Raw genomic sequence first — 17,886 nt, forward strand, 5'->3', positions numbered from 1 at the left:
ATGAAATAATGCCTGTTAAGCACTTAAGCCAGTGCCTGCACTTAATACATACTTGTGTCTATTATTCTTATCATAGTTAATATATTCTACTCATGTTTATTAACCAGCAAGGAGAAATGTCCTAAAGTTGTCAGTCACGTAAGAAATTTCAATTTGAAGAATTTGGATTACCATATCCTTTGATAAGTTTTGGTAAATTCTGACCCAGAAACTTATGAAATAAAAAAAAAATCTCTTAATAAGATATAAGGATTTAATAGAAACCATTAAACATAACTTTACTGATATTGTTAGAAACATATACATAAGGGAAATCCATCCATGTTGTATGCATTATGAAAACCACATCACAAACTAACCTGAAAGTATAAAAGGTGAGAATTAATTCACCTATGTATATATTAGGTGCTTAATCAACAGGCTTAAGTGAGATTAGAAAATTTCTGTTGAGTTGCCTACTTTCTGGATTGCCACCAAGTTCAAGTTTTACTTTAAAAAATCGATAGCAGTTGCCAAATGCCTAGACCACAAAGATCCTTGGTGAAAAATCAGCAACCTAAGGACACTGCCACTGCTGCCAAAGAATTTTCTGGAGAAAGATCCAAAATAATTTCTGGGTTCTGCCAATGACCTCTGCAGTTAGCTATCTTAATGAAAGACACTAAGGTTTCTGTAAATGTTCTGTGGGACTCTGAATATTATGATTAACAGAACCACCAAGTGTCTACCTAACATTATTGTGGATATACCAAGGTGGCCCTAGTGTCCCAAAATGTCCCCTTTAGCCAAACTGGCTGATGTCTGAAACACCACAATCACATTGTGCATGTGAAAATAATTAACTAAATTTTAAAAGTATTTGTAAATTGGAATGGTCAATAAAGTTTAAACTGGTGGTGTTTCATGTGTTTAAAATATATTATTTAAAACAAATGTGTCTTAAACAAATATTTATCTTGAGTAAATATTCCCAGCTTTGAAAAATGCCAGTTGAGAAAATCCAAAAGTTAAAAGAATCACAAAAGAAACAATGACTTTGGTATGAAAGAAAGTGCTCTCAAAAGCAATAATTCACATTTCTATAACCATTATTACCTACAATTTGAGATATAGATGTTCATGATAGAAAAAAAAGAATGTTGTAACAATGAAAACTAGGACAATGAGGAAAACACACAGGCATTTTACTAGATTGTTAATGAAATTAAATTAAAGACCCAGAGTTTCTAAACACATAAGTAGTAAAGAAAAAAGAAGGTCACTAATATGGAAATGTACATGCAAATAAAAAATAACTTTGAAAGGAGCAAATAATGCAATTTTCCCCCTCTGATCTATAAAGTAAGATGACTGGTCAAACAAAACCAATTATTTTTGCTATTGAGTTCCATTTTTTTGTCTTTATATTTATTAATATTAACACCTTTATTTGGATTTAGAACACATAATTGTACTAAGATAATTAAGCTATAAAAATGATAAGGTTTTGAGAAACAAAATTTACAGTTTAATTTTATCAACAAAAATGCACTTATTCTTTCAGCTAGAAAATGATCTTGTGTGGTACTTTTGGATCAAAGAAGTTGTTGTACTCACTGTTTAGGTGATGTTAGAATACAGAATATCAAATCACTGGAGGCTTTCCTGCTATATAATGGTATATAATTTTGTCTCTTCATCTCTTCAATAAGTGTTTCCTACTAATTTAATCAAATTCAATAAATTTGCTATTTTTAGAACACCTACCACATGGATCGAATTAAGTTATGAGAAAATTTATAAAAATCAAAGATATAATTATGATGTCCAGCATACAATGAAAAATCACCAGACACATGAATAAGGGGGGAAAAAACCCTCACTTCAAAAGAAAAAAGGAGTCAACAGAAATGACTCAGGTGCTGGAATTACCAAAGAAGAAATTTAAAACAGCTCTTAGGTATGTTTAAGGACTTAAATAAAACAACAACATGACTATAATCAGTGCATAGATTAGGAATTTCAGCAGGAAAGAGAAATTATAAAAAAGATTTCGTGAAAATCCTCAAACTGGGGCACCTGGGTGGCTCAGTTGGTTAAGCATCCAACTCTTGATTTTAGCACTGACAGTGTGGAGCTGCTTGGGATTCTCTCTCCCTCTCTCTCTGTTCATCCTCCACTTGTATGCTCTCTCTTTCTCTCTCAAAATAAACTTAAAAATTTTTAAAAAAAGATAATTCTTGAACTAAACATACAACATATAAAATCAAGGAGTTTGACAGCAGATTAGAGAATACAGAAGAAAGGCTTGGTGAACCTGGAGACTAATTAATAGAACATGGGTTGGAAACAAATGATAAAAAGAGCTATCATGACCTGTGGACAATATTAAGCAATCCAACATAGATGTGACTTAAGTTCTAGGAGGAAATGTAAAGAGAATGGGGTAAGTAAAATTTTGAAGAAAACATTGTTAAAAATTTTTCAAACATGGTGACAATATTCAACAGTCTCAGGAAACTCCAAGGAGAATAAATACAAAGAAAATCACATCTAGAAACATCATTAACTTATCATACTATACCGTATACTGAAAATCAAAGATAAGGAGAAAAGTCATGAAAGTAGCAAAGAAAAATGACTTACTGTATAGAGGAATAAAGATAAAAATAGATAAAAAAGATAAAAAATAAAGATAAAAATTATGGTTGACATATCATTAAAACATTAAAGATCAGAATAAAATGGGATTATATCTTCAAAGTGCTAAAAAAAAAAACATAAATAAAAATTCTATAACCAGCAAAATTACCCTTCAAAACTGAAGGTGAAATAAAGATATTTTTAGATGAACAAAAGCTGAGAGAAGTTGTGGCTCCCAGACCTGCAATGCAAAAAAAGAATAATTTTTTTAATTAAAAAAAGCTAAAAGAGGTTCTTCAGCCTGAAGATGATAACAGATGGAAACTCAAATCCATTGGAAGGAATGAAGAGTGCCAGAAATGGGAAATGTGTGGGTAAATATATTGCTATCTTTCTTCTTATTTAATTTTTTTTTGGAAATAGCTGATTAAACCAAAAATAAAGCAAAATAAAAATAACATTTATTATGGTATTTATAACACATAGAAGTACAATACATGATAATACCACAAAGAATGGTAGTTAAGTAGAATTACACTGGTGAAAAGTTCTTTTTCCAGGTGAAGTGGTACTTCATACACTAAGTTAAGTCTAGATACACTGTACACTTAAGGATGCTCACTGTAATCCTTATAGCAATCATACACACACACACACACACACACACACACACACACTATGCATACATACACATGCATACATTTAAAAAGATAGATTAGAATTTTCCTGGGTTATAAGGGTCACATCTCAGTTTGTGGAAGTCCCACAACCTAGAACAGGGTCTAACATGTACCCAGTCCTGTACTCAGTCCTAAATGTTAAATTAAGCAAAAAATAGACATATGTGAATAAAATTAACAGAACAGAAAATGGTAAGCATCAAAAAAGAGGCAAAAATAAAGTATCATCAGAGTTCAGAAGTGAGAAAAATTATTATATGGAAAACAGATCAAATAATTTTAATTTTGCACTTATGGAAAATAAAGATATTATGGGTTCTCTGTGTCTGGAGACATTTCTTCTAGCTGTGATGGAGGCAAACCTTGAATCTCCACTCAATCAAGACCCACTCTCGGATGAGTCTTTGCTCCAAGGTCCCTTGAACTAGGTACGCAGATTTGGGGAGGTCTGCTAGCTGTGCACTGCGATAATGCCCTGTACTTCTCTTTCATGTCATTTATCAGATTCAAATGTAATAATTATTTATGTCACCACAGTTTTAATATCAGTCACTGCTGTTAGATGGTGAGCTATGTGAGAACAGGGACAGCATTGGCTTAGCACTCGTGGCCATATGCATAGCACAGTGCCTGACACAGAGGAGGTTATGGACAATTGTTGAATTATCACAGCCCACGAGAGATGGATGAAATCTTAGAAATCATCTAGACCTTACAAGTACATCATTTCATGGATGAGCAAAGAGACCACAGTAGCAGATCTTTGAGCATGTAAATGGTCTGGGTAGACAAGAACTACTAGAACCTACATTTCAAGATCTCTAGGCCAAGGTTCTCTGTGTTGGGTCAAGCTGAGGCTCCACCTGCCACCTGTTCTTCCACTTCTACATGACCAACAGTTGGGGTCCTGTGCATAACATGTGACTACCAGACAACTGATTAACACAAAGCTCAATCATGCCCTGACCTTATGTAAAGTCATAACGTTCTAACCAAATGAACAAACACAATTGTGTACACAGAGTGACTTTGATGTTCGAATGTTCACATTTAAGGATTCTTGGGAAACTATTTACACATCAGTCTTGTGCATAAATGACATGTGGCCCCTAAGAAACATCCCAATGTAATATCTTAAAATGCAGACTAACTGTGACCCCCTGCCAAGCTGATAAAAAGAAAGAAAAAAAAAAAAAACAATAGGCATGTTCTCAGAAGTTAGATCAGAAAAAAGTGGCAGAGGTGGGGGGAACATTTATTTTAATAGGAAGTGTGAAAATCTCCTTCTGTTTTCATTTATTTTCCTATAGATGTGACCCCTCTCCTTCTTGCTTATGCACAGAAAGTCAATTCGCTACCTCTATGAAAAGCACCATTTTCTAATTCCGGGGCCTGGGCTTCTGTGCTCCACCTCCTCCCTCTGCAAGGAGCCAACCCCTTGCTCAGGCAAAAAGGATGAGGATAGACTGGGGCTTGTCAGGAATAACTGTAAAAGCCCGTGAGGACTGTGATTTCCTCCGCTCGGGAAGAACTTCTACTAAAGCCATCCTTGGCTTGCGTCCACAACGTGCGGGTTTCCCCAGGGCAATGCCTCACTGGCCAGCAGGGAAAGACTGTCAGGGAAAAGGACAGGTCTGCCCTGCTGCTCCACTGCCCTTCCTAATCCTTTCCAGGAAAGGCTTCCTCCTCCCAGTGAATGGTGACACAGGTGGCCTACAGCGGAGGATGTTGGGGCTCCCAAACGGGCCCCCGTCTTTCACCTGGGTCTCCCTCAGCAGGGACCTCATGCTGCACCAGGGGTGGCCAGGAGGTGGCCGTGGGAAGCGGCCCCACAAGTATGGAGGCTGGCGTCCCACCAGCCCAACCGCTGGGAGATTTCCCCTCATGGTCTTTGCATCCTTCCCACTCCAAATCCCTCACCCCAACGTTGAAGTCAGTCCACGGTGTTTGCAAGGTAGGTGTCTGAGGCTTGAGGATGACAAGGAGGGACGTTCAAGACACTCCGTTCCCCAGTTCCTTCCCACTTACGCTTTTGTTATCCTTCTGCATATCACCAGGCTTTTTATTTTCCTATTACTTACAAAATAACAAAGAGAAATTATTATAGAAAACTTTGCAATGGAAAAGGCTTCTGCAGGATACACAATTCAAAACCACATTTTTTTTTCTGCTGTGCACCAGCTCTGTGCAATTGGCACTTATTGGAGACAGCTTTCAAAGAAAATATGTTTGCGGTTCAAAGATAAGCAGGTTTTTAGTAAACTGTCAAAAGGACTTTTTTTTTCCATCTTCTTCGCTGCCAATGGAAAAACCCAAAAAGAAAGAGTAAGCAAGGTTGGGGAGAAGCATTCTCTCCAAGTTCTACTATATATGTAGACCTAGTTCTCTGGAAATTCATTAGTAGCTAGGATAACCCGGCCTAGGGTCTGCTCCCACCACTCTCTTCCCAACTCCAGTTGGGTTTGGCATCAAAATAATGAAACGCTACAATAATCACATGTGATAATTAAGACACAGGTTCTTTTCTTCAACTCTTCACATTATAATTATCAACCTCATATAAGCTTTATATTTAAAAAAAAAAAAAACCTATGTTAATTCAAAGCACAAAATAAAAAAGCAAAGATGCCATTTTAACACAGCCTCTGTTCATATCAATTATAAGTTGCCCAAAGGGAGAGATACCAGAGAATAAAGGACAAAACCAAGATAAGACCCATCTAGAACCCAAAGGCCTCCCATAGAGAGGGACAAGCCAGAGGGCTGAACTGACCCCAGTGTCAACAGTCAAGTTTTCCAGCCACTAAAGACGACCAGGCAGGTCTGGTTTCCATGGAGGGCACTGCATTGTGGGCTGTTCACACATGCTACCCTTCCAACGTTGTATTTTACCTGTTGCCCCAGTACAGTTTTTGTCAAGAACGGTTAATTCTATGTTTACGGACCTTACAAAGGACACTGATGATGTGAAGGCCATAAGCCCATGAGAAAAATGTTAAACCTCTAGAGAAACTGTAAGACAAAATTTAAATGAAAAATAAAATCCTGACAATAAAAGACACATGACTTTCTTGTGGTAATTTTTGATGATTCTACCAATGGAAAACAAACTCTTCACTTCCAAAGCTCCTGAATGGTGCAACGAGGCAAAGGCTCCAATTTAACCTGAAATAAGAGGCAGACCTTATCACTTCTTTTCTATGTAGGGAACAAAGAGGAGGGAGCTACAATTTGAAGCTACAAAGTTGAGGAAATTTCACAAAAGCACTTTTATTTTTTCTGTAGGAAAACAGACCCCCCAGCTCCCTCTGCTCTTCCTGAGCTAATAGCACAGGGACGTCCTTAGCATTATCTCACTGTGAGCAGATGGCAGTCTGAAATTTTTTTGATAAAAACAATCCACTGGCAGGGGTTGCCAAGAGGTCAGTGGAACCCAGATTAACAATTGATCAGCTCTAATGGACTGTCGTAGCTATAAACCCAGAGCCCATACACGGACCTGCTACCTCGGTGATAGCAACAAGGCTGACATCCAAGCTGTTAAGACCTGCACTTAATAGCACTGAAGCTTCCCGGCTTCAAAACCTTCATCTCAGAAGACACACATTCTTCCATGCACATCCATTTTCTCAAAGGCCTCTCTCTTACAGGTTCTCGCAAAAGCACACATGGTTTACTCTGAGCCAGAGAAGATTTCACCAAGGTCTGAGGTCCAGGTAGTAAATGATACTCTGTAATACTGACAGATTTTTTTTAACCTCTACTCTAGTTCAGACCACAAATGTAGCCCCTAATATTTCTGTTGTACCTTATACAAAACATATGACCAAGGGAGGAAAAACTGGGCTCCCCTTCTTTGTTCCCAAGAGAACAAAAACTGTAACACTCCAAAGGCTCTTTTCTCGGTCGCTCTTTTTTTTTTTTTTTTTTTTTTTTTTTTTGAAAAGAGATGCCAATGCTGCATTTATCCTTACAGCACCACATTTGACAAGGGAATCTGTTTGCTACACCAGAATTCCACTATAAAGCTTCCTAATAGGAAGTCAGAGCACTTTTGAAGGGAACACTAGCTTTCAAGGGACAAAAAAGAGTGTCTCTAGGTTAGTTGACCTAAACCACACAACATTTGTTCTCTGCTGAAGGATAAATAACCCTCTCAAGTCATTAAATTATTCCCTCTCTTGCCCACTCGTGTTTTGTAGACAACTGATCTCAGAATAAAATTGACTGTATGAGCCATCAACACCAGATTTTCCAAACTAGTCCTGACTTCCAATAATCTTTTTCACTCTCCTACAAACTCATTTCTTGGACCAGTGGGTGCAAATGTTTGCTCCAGAAAAACTCAAGAAAAGGACATTCTCTTACATAAGCACAATACACAGAAATCAGAAAATTCAACAGAAAATTGATACATTATTATCATCTAATGCAGGGTCCATTTTCAAATCTTTGCTTCTGCGTTCTGAATCTAATTTAGGATCAAGCATTGCATTTCATTGTCATGTGTCTTTCGTGTCCTTTAGTCTGGAACAAGTCCTCAATGTTTGTCTTTTTTTTTCTCATGTTTATTTATTTTGAGAGAGAGAGAGAGAGAGAGCAAGAGAGACAGCAAGCAGGGGTGGGCAGAGCAAGAGGGAGAGAGAGAATCCCAAGCAGTCTCCACACCATCAGTGCAGAGCCCAATGCAGGGCTCGAACCCATGAACCATGAGATCATGACCTGAGCCAAAATCAAGAGTCAGACACTTAAACTACTGAGCCACCCAGGCAGCCCTCTTTGTCTTTCTTGACCTTGGAATTTTTGAAGAGTCTAGCCAGTTGCTTTGTAGAATATTCCCCAATCTAGATTTGTCTTATGTTTTATTATAATTAGATTCAGGTTACACATTCTGGGCAAGAATTCTACATAGGGATGCTGTCCTAAGGCTCAACACACATCAGGAGGCACTTGATGTCCCTTTGTCTTGTCATCAGTGATATTAATTTTGATTGCCTGTTTAAGGAAGTGTCTGCCAGGTTTCTCCATGTAAAGTTGCTATATTCCCCTTTGTAATTAGTAAGTAATTTGTGGGCAGATACTTTGAAATTGTCAATATTCTGTTCTTCATCAAACTCTTTCATACTAGGTTTAGCATCCATTAAAGATTCCTGCCTGAATTATTACTATAATCTTCTATCTCCACTATTTCTTCTATATTTATTAGTTGGTATTCTACTGTAAAAGCTTTCCCTTATCATTTATTTATGTATCTACCTATCTATTTATATCTTCTTGTTTATTTACATCTTATTAGAGTGGATTCAGGGACTCTTATTCAACATGGTAATCTCTTTTGAGTTGATATGAGTTTCTGTAATTTACAACCAGAATATTCCCCAGGAGAAGGAGACAGTTTCTCTTGACAACACATTCAAGAGGTCCTTACAATCCTCACAGTTGCAAAGTTGCTTCCTGATGCTTCCATTCAGTCCCTCTGGCCCACTCTAGGAACTCCAAACTGTGTGAAGAGGAGGCACACTGAAGATAAATGTGGCCAGTAAATAGCCTCTGGACTTTCCTACGGCTGCCATGGAGGTGTGACTGTAGGAAACAAGGTGCTTCTTGCCCCATTCAGCTGACTCCTCTGCCCCTTCTCCTGCAACTTAGCCCAAAGAGCTGGGCTGGCCTCTCCACCTCTATCCTACTGTTACTGATCATCCCCAGAACTTCTCCACCTCTCCCTGGAATCTCTTTTGTTTGGCTACTGTCCTGGCTCTATTTGCTTCATATGTTGGTATTATGCCTGAAAATGACTACCAAGTGGTGGGGGTTGATAGTTTCTCTTTCCCCTGCAGACCAATTCTTCACCCTTAGGCACCTAGCTCAAATGCTTCAGAAGACAGAACAACATCAACCACTTCAATAGCTGGATTCAGTCAATGGTGGGTACCAGCAAGATATCAGAAGGCTAGATACTGTTATTGGGGTATTATCCCCCCAAATTCCACCCTTCTAGCTTACCACGACTGGCCGCACCCCTCTATCAAATAACCTTTCCATACAGCTACTCTTCCTGGGTTTTGGAAACCACTCCCCCTCATGTTCCTCAGGCTAGGAGGGTGGCTTACCCTGGGGTAGAACATCACTGCTTGTTGGTTTCTCTATAACCATACCTTTGTAAATAATCCCATAGAAATAGAACCATACCTTTGTAACTACTTCCTTTATTAAGCTTTCCTCCATTACCCCCATTTGAGTGTGCATTTTTTTACCCATAGATGGGGAGTGATGAAGAGGGACATCCATGGAACAGAGATACAGCCAAAGGGTACCTTTGGTATCACCACCTCTTTTGTGCTTGAATACTTAGATCTGCCTTTGTCATTTCCAACAAATGAAAACACACCAAAATAAACACTACTTCCTAATTGTGACCACATGCCACTAAAGGAGATGCACTCTAGCAAAGTACAGATTTAAGGATTAAGATTCATTCCTTCTGTCTGCTTAGCAGGGGGTAAACACCACTGAACTCATTTTGACAATACAGATAAAATTTCCTTCAAGAGGGACCAAAAGGAACCTCCAGGTATTAGTCAATTCCCTTGATGCCTTTTAATATGCTTTATATATATATGGCAATATCAAAATCCTTCTCTGCCAAATGCAAGTGTGTCATAGTTGGATATAAAAGCTGCTGAAAGAAATTTATTAATTAGATGTTCAAATGCCATGTCAGTGAATGATTTAATTTTTAGATATAATATAACAGCCAATTCAAGATTACATCCGTCACAATTTTGCGTTCAGTCACCTAAAATGCAGCCGGGGAAGTGGGATTTGCTAATATTCTGCTGTCCAAAGCTGTCCATCTTATCAATATACCATTAGGAGTTCTGCTTATTATTGTTAGTTGACTGGTTAAGTCCTCCAGAACTGGGGAGGGGCTTGTCAAAATCTGGTTACGTGCATGTACGTGAGTGTGTGTTATCATTCACTATAACTGTCAGGGTAGAAAATTGCCGAGGATCACCACCCTGCCCTGTCAAGAAATGGACAGGCTTATTTTTAACTGCATAGCATCCTCCTGAAAGTCTCTCTCACTGAAAGCTGGTGTTTTGCTATACCTAGTGTTTCTCATTCTGCAGCCAACACACAAAAAATTTAACTCAACTATAATCAGTTACCTGCAAGTCTGCATCAAATTCATGTTTCAGATGTGCCTCTTCTGCAGCCTCCACAAGACGCTGAAAAGAGAGAAGGCAACGTGAAGGATCAGAAATGTGGCCCAGACCCCATTCCAACAATGTAAAAAGGCAAATGCTTCTCCATTGCCCCCAGATGACAGACTGCATCATGGCATGTACACTGTGACTTGGTCCCTTTCCTCCCATGAAACTGGAGACAGTAACATCAGTGTCAAAATCTGGGTTCTGCCTTCATCATTAAATCAAATTTTTCCAGCAAACATTTACTGTTATGTGTGTATAAATGCACACGTGCTCTGCATCCATTTTCATAGCGATTTGTAACAACTCAAAGACACTGGTCCTTGAGGCCCAATAAGAATGACAAAACCTACCTAGAAGAGTGATTCCTTAGATATAGATGTCTCTTCATCACAAGATTTATTGAACTGAATTGAGTCCAACACTATGTGGGCTAACTTTCTCCCCCTTCAGTTTGGGAAATACTACTGATTTTAATTCCCTCACTCATTCAAAGCAATTATTTCTGCACCCAGTTCTAGTATGTAATTATCAGGTGACAATTATTTGGATTTATGGTACATCAATGCCACTGGGACCATCTGCATCCCAGTAAGAAAATCGCTGAAATTAGATCAATAACCAGAACCTTTAAATATACAACTCTTGTTACTTTTCTTAGCCAATTAAATTCAACCAATCCATATTCTTATGAAAACAATTTCATGAAATTCCATTCGAAGGCAATTAGTCAACTATCAAAATCATGTTTATTTTAATTTGAATTTGCCAACATTAAGTTGAAAACGTAGGTTAGAGGATGTTGCAGAAAACTCACTTAGTGAGATAATATTTCACTAAAATTTCATCGAACTAAAAGCAAAACCTTTAGATCCAAGTAAAAATCCAGCCATTTCTGTTTTCCTTCTGGTTACTCTTGTAACCTGCGCTGTCTTTAACTTGTTTTTTCTTGGCATAACACAGACCTGAGTTTAATAGGCCATGTTTGAAACAGGGTGACACGGGTATTAATCTCTAAATGATTACAAATCAACAGACAAATGTTCCATGAATAATTATTCAATTGGATATGGAAATGAAGAGGTTGAAATATATGTGGGTAACATTAGGCACCAATACAGACCACTAAGCTCTCTCCAGAGAACATGCAGAGATAGGTCAGCCAGAGACAGTGCTGCCCACAGACAGGAATCTGGGAGGGCAGCAAATCTGGCTTCCCACACTTTCTTTAGACAGTCAGGAAGGGGCTTCACCTTCTCTGGAGAATCAAAGAACAGATCCCAGGAGAACACTACAGACCCACAGCCAGAAGACCCAGTTCTCACCCTAGCCTAGATACAACCCACTACATCTTACTCAAGCCCCTTCCCCTGTCAGGACTTGGTTTCCTCATTGGAAACACCTGAAACGGTGACCCTAGAACAGGGCTACTCCAAGGGCAGTCCCCCACCCGAGCATCAGTTTTACCAGAACGTGTTAAAAATGCACGTTCTCATGCCCCATCCCATCTTACAGAATCAGAGGCCCTGAGGGTGGGCCTAGAAATCCATTTTAACAAGCCCTCCAGGGGATTTGGAAGCCGCTAAAGTTTGAGAACCACTGGCAAAAAAACAGCATTCATCTTAGAGCTGAATACATCCCTGCTGCCTTGATTAATGATATGCACCAGCTCTCCAAGTTTTCTCAACTTTCATTCGTCTTTTTAAAATCTGTGTACATGTGTATTTTCACTATAAGACAGTATATGCTTTCTAGAGGAGAAGCATACAGTTGAGAGGATGAGAAACAGAAGAAAAGAAAAATTAAGAAGAGACACTATTTATGTAGATTGGATCCATTGGCCCCAACCTTTCATTACATCACAGTCTTCCTGGAATCATCCTAGACAATGAAGTATGTCAGCCGCCGGGAATCACATGACCCAGTCTGCAAAGGCAGTCTGCAAAGGCAGTCTGCAAAGGCACTTCGACAGATGAGTGACAGACAGTGATACAAGAAATTGATGTATTTGTGAGAGCTTATTCTTTTTTTTTAATGTTTATTTATTTTTGAGACAGAGAGAGACAGAGCATGAATGGGGGAGGGTCAGAGCGAGAGGGAGACACAGAATCCGAAACAGGCTCCAGGCTCTGAGCGGTCAGCACAGAGCCCGACGCAGGGCTCGAACTCACAGACCGCAAGATCATGACCTGAGCTGAAGTCGGAAGCTTAACCGACTGAGCCACCCAGGCACCCCTAGAGAGCTTATTCTCTTAATCTCTGTAACAGATTGGGGCACCTGGTGGTTCAGTCGGTTAAGCTTCTGACTTCTGCTCAGGTCATGATCTCATGCCTTTGAGTTTGAGCCCCGTGTTGCCCTCTATGCTGACAGCTCAGAGCCTGGAGCCTGCCTCGGATTCTCTGTCTCCCTCTCCCTCTGCCCATCCCCTGCTCACGCTCTGTCTCTCTCTCCTTCAAAAATAAATAAACCTTAAAAAAATTTTTTTTAATCTTTGTAACAGATTTAGATTTTCTGTGTATGTATCATGAAATCAGTTTCATATTGAGGTTTATAGAACGTGTATGAATATATATTTACACATAAATATACATGTCTGAGCACTTACATTATAAAAAAAAACAAACTCATGCATTTTGATTATGTATTTACTTAAACACACAGAAGTGGTTGTTTCATGACATCTAAATACTCCGAGAACCCAGAGAAGAAATGCTAATGACATGTACAAATGACAAAAAGATAAGAACAAATAAAATTTCATGATGACCAAGACAGGAAATATTGAAAGAAGTGAACTGGAAATGAAAAAAACAATAAAGCAGCATAATACCAACGAATAAGAGAACAAGATGGAAATAATAGGTAGTTGAAATTATCACAGAAGAACACAGCATGATATGTATTTCACATATTTAGTAAAAAGCATTTCATTTACCTTTGTGTATATATGTATATCATAATACCATTTAACATATTCATATATAACATAACATGAAATGTAATACAGTTCAACCACAAACACTGCAATACAAGTCATAGGGCACGAGGAGGTAACAAACTGGAAACAATTCAATACTATTGTACTGACTACTAAGATAAGGCAAAGCACTGTTCTCTGTGTGGTGCAGCGAGGACCCTGCTGGCCAGTTTTTATGTTCATTCTCAAGTTAAAGTTGCCACGTGCTTTTTTTTTTTTTTTTAACTTAATTTATCTCACATATTTTTTGTTTCCATGAAGATATTTTACCATCAAGCTCACTACAAGACCTTAAGAAATAAGATTCAAAAACAGATGGTCCACTGGCAGCTACACATAATAGTTATCTCATGGAAAGCAAGTTAAGTACTTTCGAACAGGGCTCTTTTTCAAAGGATACATACTTCATGCAGTATGGGGCTACTGGAAGAGAGGCCTACATTTTATGGGAGAATTCAGGGGAAGATCCTCAAGAACAAGCTCATTGGTTATGCACAATGGTAATGACAAACAGCACACCAAGAACTTGTAGCTTTTGGAAAGAATAAAGGATAGTTGATCTTTCTTCTGAAATACTCTTATAAAGACACACAAATTAAAAGAAATGTTACTTAAGAAGGATATCATGTGCTGGGGTGCCTGGGTGGCTCAGTCAGTTAAGCGTCTGACTTCAGCTCAGGTCATGATCTCATAGTTCAAGGATTCAAGCCCCACATCGGGCTCTGTGCTAACAGCTCGGAGCCCGGAGCCTGCTTCGGATTCTGTGTCTCCCTCACTCTCTGCCCTTCCCTGCTCATGCTCTGTCTCTCAAAAATAAACATTAGAAAAAAATTTTAAAAGAAGGATATCATGTGCCATAAATTTACCTAAAACAGAGTCCTGGGGACAAAAGTTCCTATTATAAAAATAAATTGAATCACCATTTCAAAAAAGTCAAGACCATTCTACTTCCAACTCATGCTTGCCAGTAGAAAAGAGCAGCTTCTAGCAAATCCCTTTATCACCTAAATCAAATTAAGTATGTTTTAAAAATAAGTTTGATCACTGCTTGCAGGTAAGAAAAATCAATTAAAATTTGCTAATATTTTAGTTATAATATAAGGAACCACTGAGCCCGAGGGAAACTGTTACTCTATTATACCTATTGGAGAGGCAGTGTGCTTTTAATAATAATGAGTTAATTTTCTCTTGTATGAATTCCCCTTTTGGATCTGCAGATGGGATTACAGAATTGTGAATGTGGTTTTTAATTAAAACTGAACACTGGAAATAAAAATGGCTTTGAAGACTCGTATTCAAAACCGGGCTCTGAGGCAAGGAAACAGCAGTGTTGTCCGCCCGCGGATCCTCCCCACTTTAACGCCAAAGCATTCCCTCGCTCAACAAAAATGATAACAATGTACTAGAATATACATGCTGGCCTTGGAACAAAGCATCTACAAGCCAAAAAGTTGCCATTCAGGATGGGATGTATGTTTCAGCGACTTTATATTTCCAAAGAACGCATCCCTTTTAGTGAAATAAATACAAACAAAAGCCATCTTTATAAATAAGAAATGCTAGAAGCCATGGACCATGGACACTATTTACAGCTAAGGTGAAGGCAAAACTGCCAAGGGAAACAGTGGGATATTAAAGCGTTTCATTTTAAATCACATCTTATTTCTTCTTACAGTGACCCCACGTATAATCAGTACGATGCTACAGGACACACAGTCTCCAGTCTCCTCCTCCAAAACACTTAAATCAAGATGACAGCTATAGAGGTCAAACTTCCTGTCATGGTTGAGGAGGGGGGAAAACAGGACACCAAGTCACCGTAAAAACTGGATCAGAAGAAGAAAATGATTTTTTTTGTTGTTCTACTTGTATTTTATCTTTTATTTTTTGTTTTTGTTGTTCCTGATCATTTTGGCTTAATAGGGGAAAAGACAGTACAGTGAGAGGTGGGAAAGGTAAGAGAAAATGTGATAGTAACTTACTACTGGACTCCTACTGAGTCTATCAGAATGAACAAATTATGTACAAATGAAAAGAAAAAAATTTTAATAAGAAGGGGGAAAGGCGGAGGAGGGAACCATTACAGACAGAAATCCTTAAAGCAAAACAGAAATATAAAAACCATATGGAGAAGCAAAGAAAAATGATATTTTTATTTCTCATGTTAAAACTAAAAAGCTTTGGCTTGTAAATGCTGTTATAATGGGATATTGGAATTTAACAAAGATTTCAAAGCACTTAGTGTGCTTCATTTTGCAACAGTACATTTAATAATCGTACCTGCATTTTTATTGCCTTTTTTTCTGGAATGAATACATAATTATTTTTCCAAAAAAAAGGGGGGGTTACATTCGACTGAGGGGATTCTAAGGAAAACCTGTAATCACTAACATGGCTTTGGGCTATCCTGACGACTCACTTGAAGCTAATGATTGAATTGTCAAGAATACCAGGGTTAGAGATCACGTGAGACTTCCTTCAAACCCAACAAGCACTAAACTTGGTGTATAAGAATAACCATACAGAATGACCAGAAGACAGTACCACTGCCATCACGACCATACCCAGTGTCGCATGGTTCATGTTTTCCTTACACTAGATTCAGCGGCTTTTGCTTGAAGAGCTAGTTTGATGCAGGAAGAGTTACACCTTTTGCCCATCAGTGTGCACCTAGGGGTAATGCTACCCTGGCACCATTTAGGGCAGGGCTTGAACTCAGCATGTTGACGGTCTACAGCAGCGAAGACAGAGGAGACCCTGGTTCTATCTGCATCCCAGATTTCAAATTCAATTGATCCCAGAAATAAAATGAAAAATCTCTACCCTCATTAAAATTCTGTCAGCACATGACAATGTGTCTCTGAGAATCTGGACAAAATGGGATTGATTTGTTCCCAGGGCTAATTTCAAACACTCCTTTCTTGTATGAAGGGTCAGAAATCAGGGTGCCTGGATGGCTCAGTCAGTTAAGTGTGTGACTCTTGGTTTCAATTAAGGTCATGATCTCATGGTTCATGAGTTCGAGCCCTGCACTGAGCTCTACACTGACAGCATGGAGCCTTATTGAGATATTCTCTCTCTCTCTCTCTCTCTCTCTCTCTCTCCTTCTCTCTCTGCCCCTCCCCAGCTACTGCTCTTGCTCTCTCAAAGTAAATAGTAAACTTAAAAAAAAGGGGGGTCATAAATCAATAGTTTAAGACCTATTAAGTTGGGGGGGGTGTAAGATGTTCAAACTTACATTTTAATTCCTTCTGGCATGGAAATCCCTTCCCCTTTGTTCTTGGGATGGAGTTTTTACTACTCTGTCACAGTGTTGATTCATCTTTGCTGCTTTTGCACTAGAATAGTCAGATCACTACTTCCCAAAGTGTGGGGCTTGTACCACCAGTGAGCCATGAAACATGAGGTGCTTTACAGAAGGGTGAGGGCCACACATGAGGAAAACAGTAAGTGCAACATAAAGGGACAAGTGACAAAGAATACTGCCAGTAGGCTAGGATGCTTCCCAGAAGAAGTGACATCAAGCTGTGCTCTAAAGGAAAACAGAAGAAGGAAAGGTGCTGAACCAGAGTTCCAGCCCATGGGAACATTGCGCACAAAGTTCTGGAGGCAAGAAAATGTGCTGGTAGCAGCCAGATCTCAGAGACCTACACAGAGGCCACATCTATGAAAGATCTTCAGGCAATAAACCAGGGCCAAAGGAAATTACCTGGAAAGATGGACACAATTAAAGAAGACTGCTTTCCCTCCCAGTGAGAAATGCTGAAATCCACAGTTAGAGTCATATCTGAGAGCTTCACAATATTCAGTAATCCTTATTGATACAAATGTTTTTACTTTTCAATTCCAATAGAAATGACACATATAAATCACCAACTATCAAGATGATCATTTCTTTAGAGAAAAACAGCTTTTAAGGAGCCTTCATTATTTCTTTGTTCCTGTAGAAGAAATAAGCTTTGTTGCACACGAATGAACATTTCGTATAAAATGACCTTCTGCCTGAAAACTGCAAAGATTGCTTCTGCTTTAAAAACAGCAAACATTTCAAAGTAGATTATAAAAGCTAATCTATAAAGTTTCCAGAGAAAGCAGGTAACAGAACAAAAGAGCAAACACATCAAGCATGTACCTGGGGCTCTCTCCTCCCTTCCTCCACTCCTCCCCCTTCCCAGCTCCATCAGATTACATAAGCCTACATCAGACTTTTACAAGACAAAATAAGCCTAGACCTTTCATCAGAAGACAGGATCACAACCAAAGCAAACTACCTTTGTATCCACAGGAGATAGCTGTCATCAATTTGAGGCTGATTAAATTAATGCCTGTTATCAGCAAGTATAGCCAATTTCCAAACCAAAGCCACCTCATTCTACAGATAAGGCTGCATTTGCC

At 38.8% G+C, this 17,886-nt stretch overlaps 1 protein-coding gene across 7 annotated transcripts in view; it reads right to left on the reverse strand.

Annotated features, from left to right (window-relative positions):
• Nucleotides 1–17,886, reverse strand: part of CACNA2D3 (calcium voltage-gated channel auxiliary subunit alpha2delta 3) — a 1,033,852-nt gene that overhangs the window by 597,076 nt on the left and 418,890 nt on the right. For all 7 annotated transcript variants that reach the window (XM_053220354.1, XM_053220357.1, XM_053220355.1 and 4 more), the window contains one exon: nucleotides 10,472–10,531. In XM_053220354.1, coding sequence (XP_053076329.1) covers nucleotides 10,472–10,531 — 60 coding nt within the window. The remainder of the gene's footprint in view (nucleotides 1–10,471; nucleotides 10,532–17,886) is intronic.

This window comes from Acinonyx jubatus, chromosome A2, assembly GCF_027475565.1.
Source record: "Acinonyx jubatus isolate Ajub_Pintada_27869175 chromosome A2, VMU_Ajub_asm_v1.0, whole genome shotgun sequence".
Lineage (NCBI taxonomy): Eukaryota > Metazoa > Chordata > Mammalia > Carnivora > Felidae > Acinonyx > Acinonyx jubatus.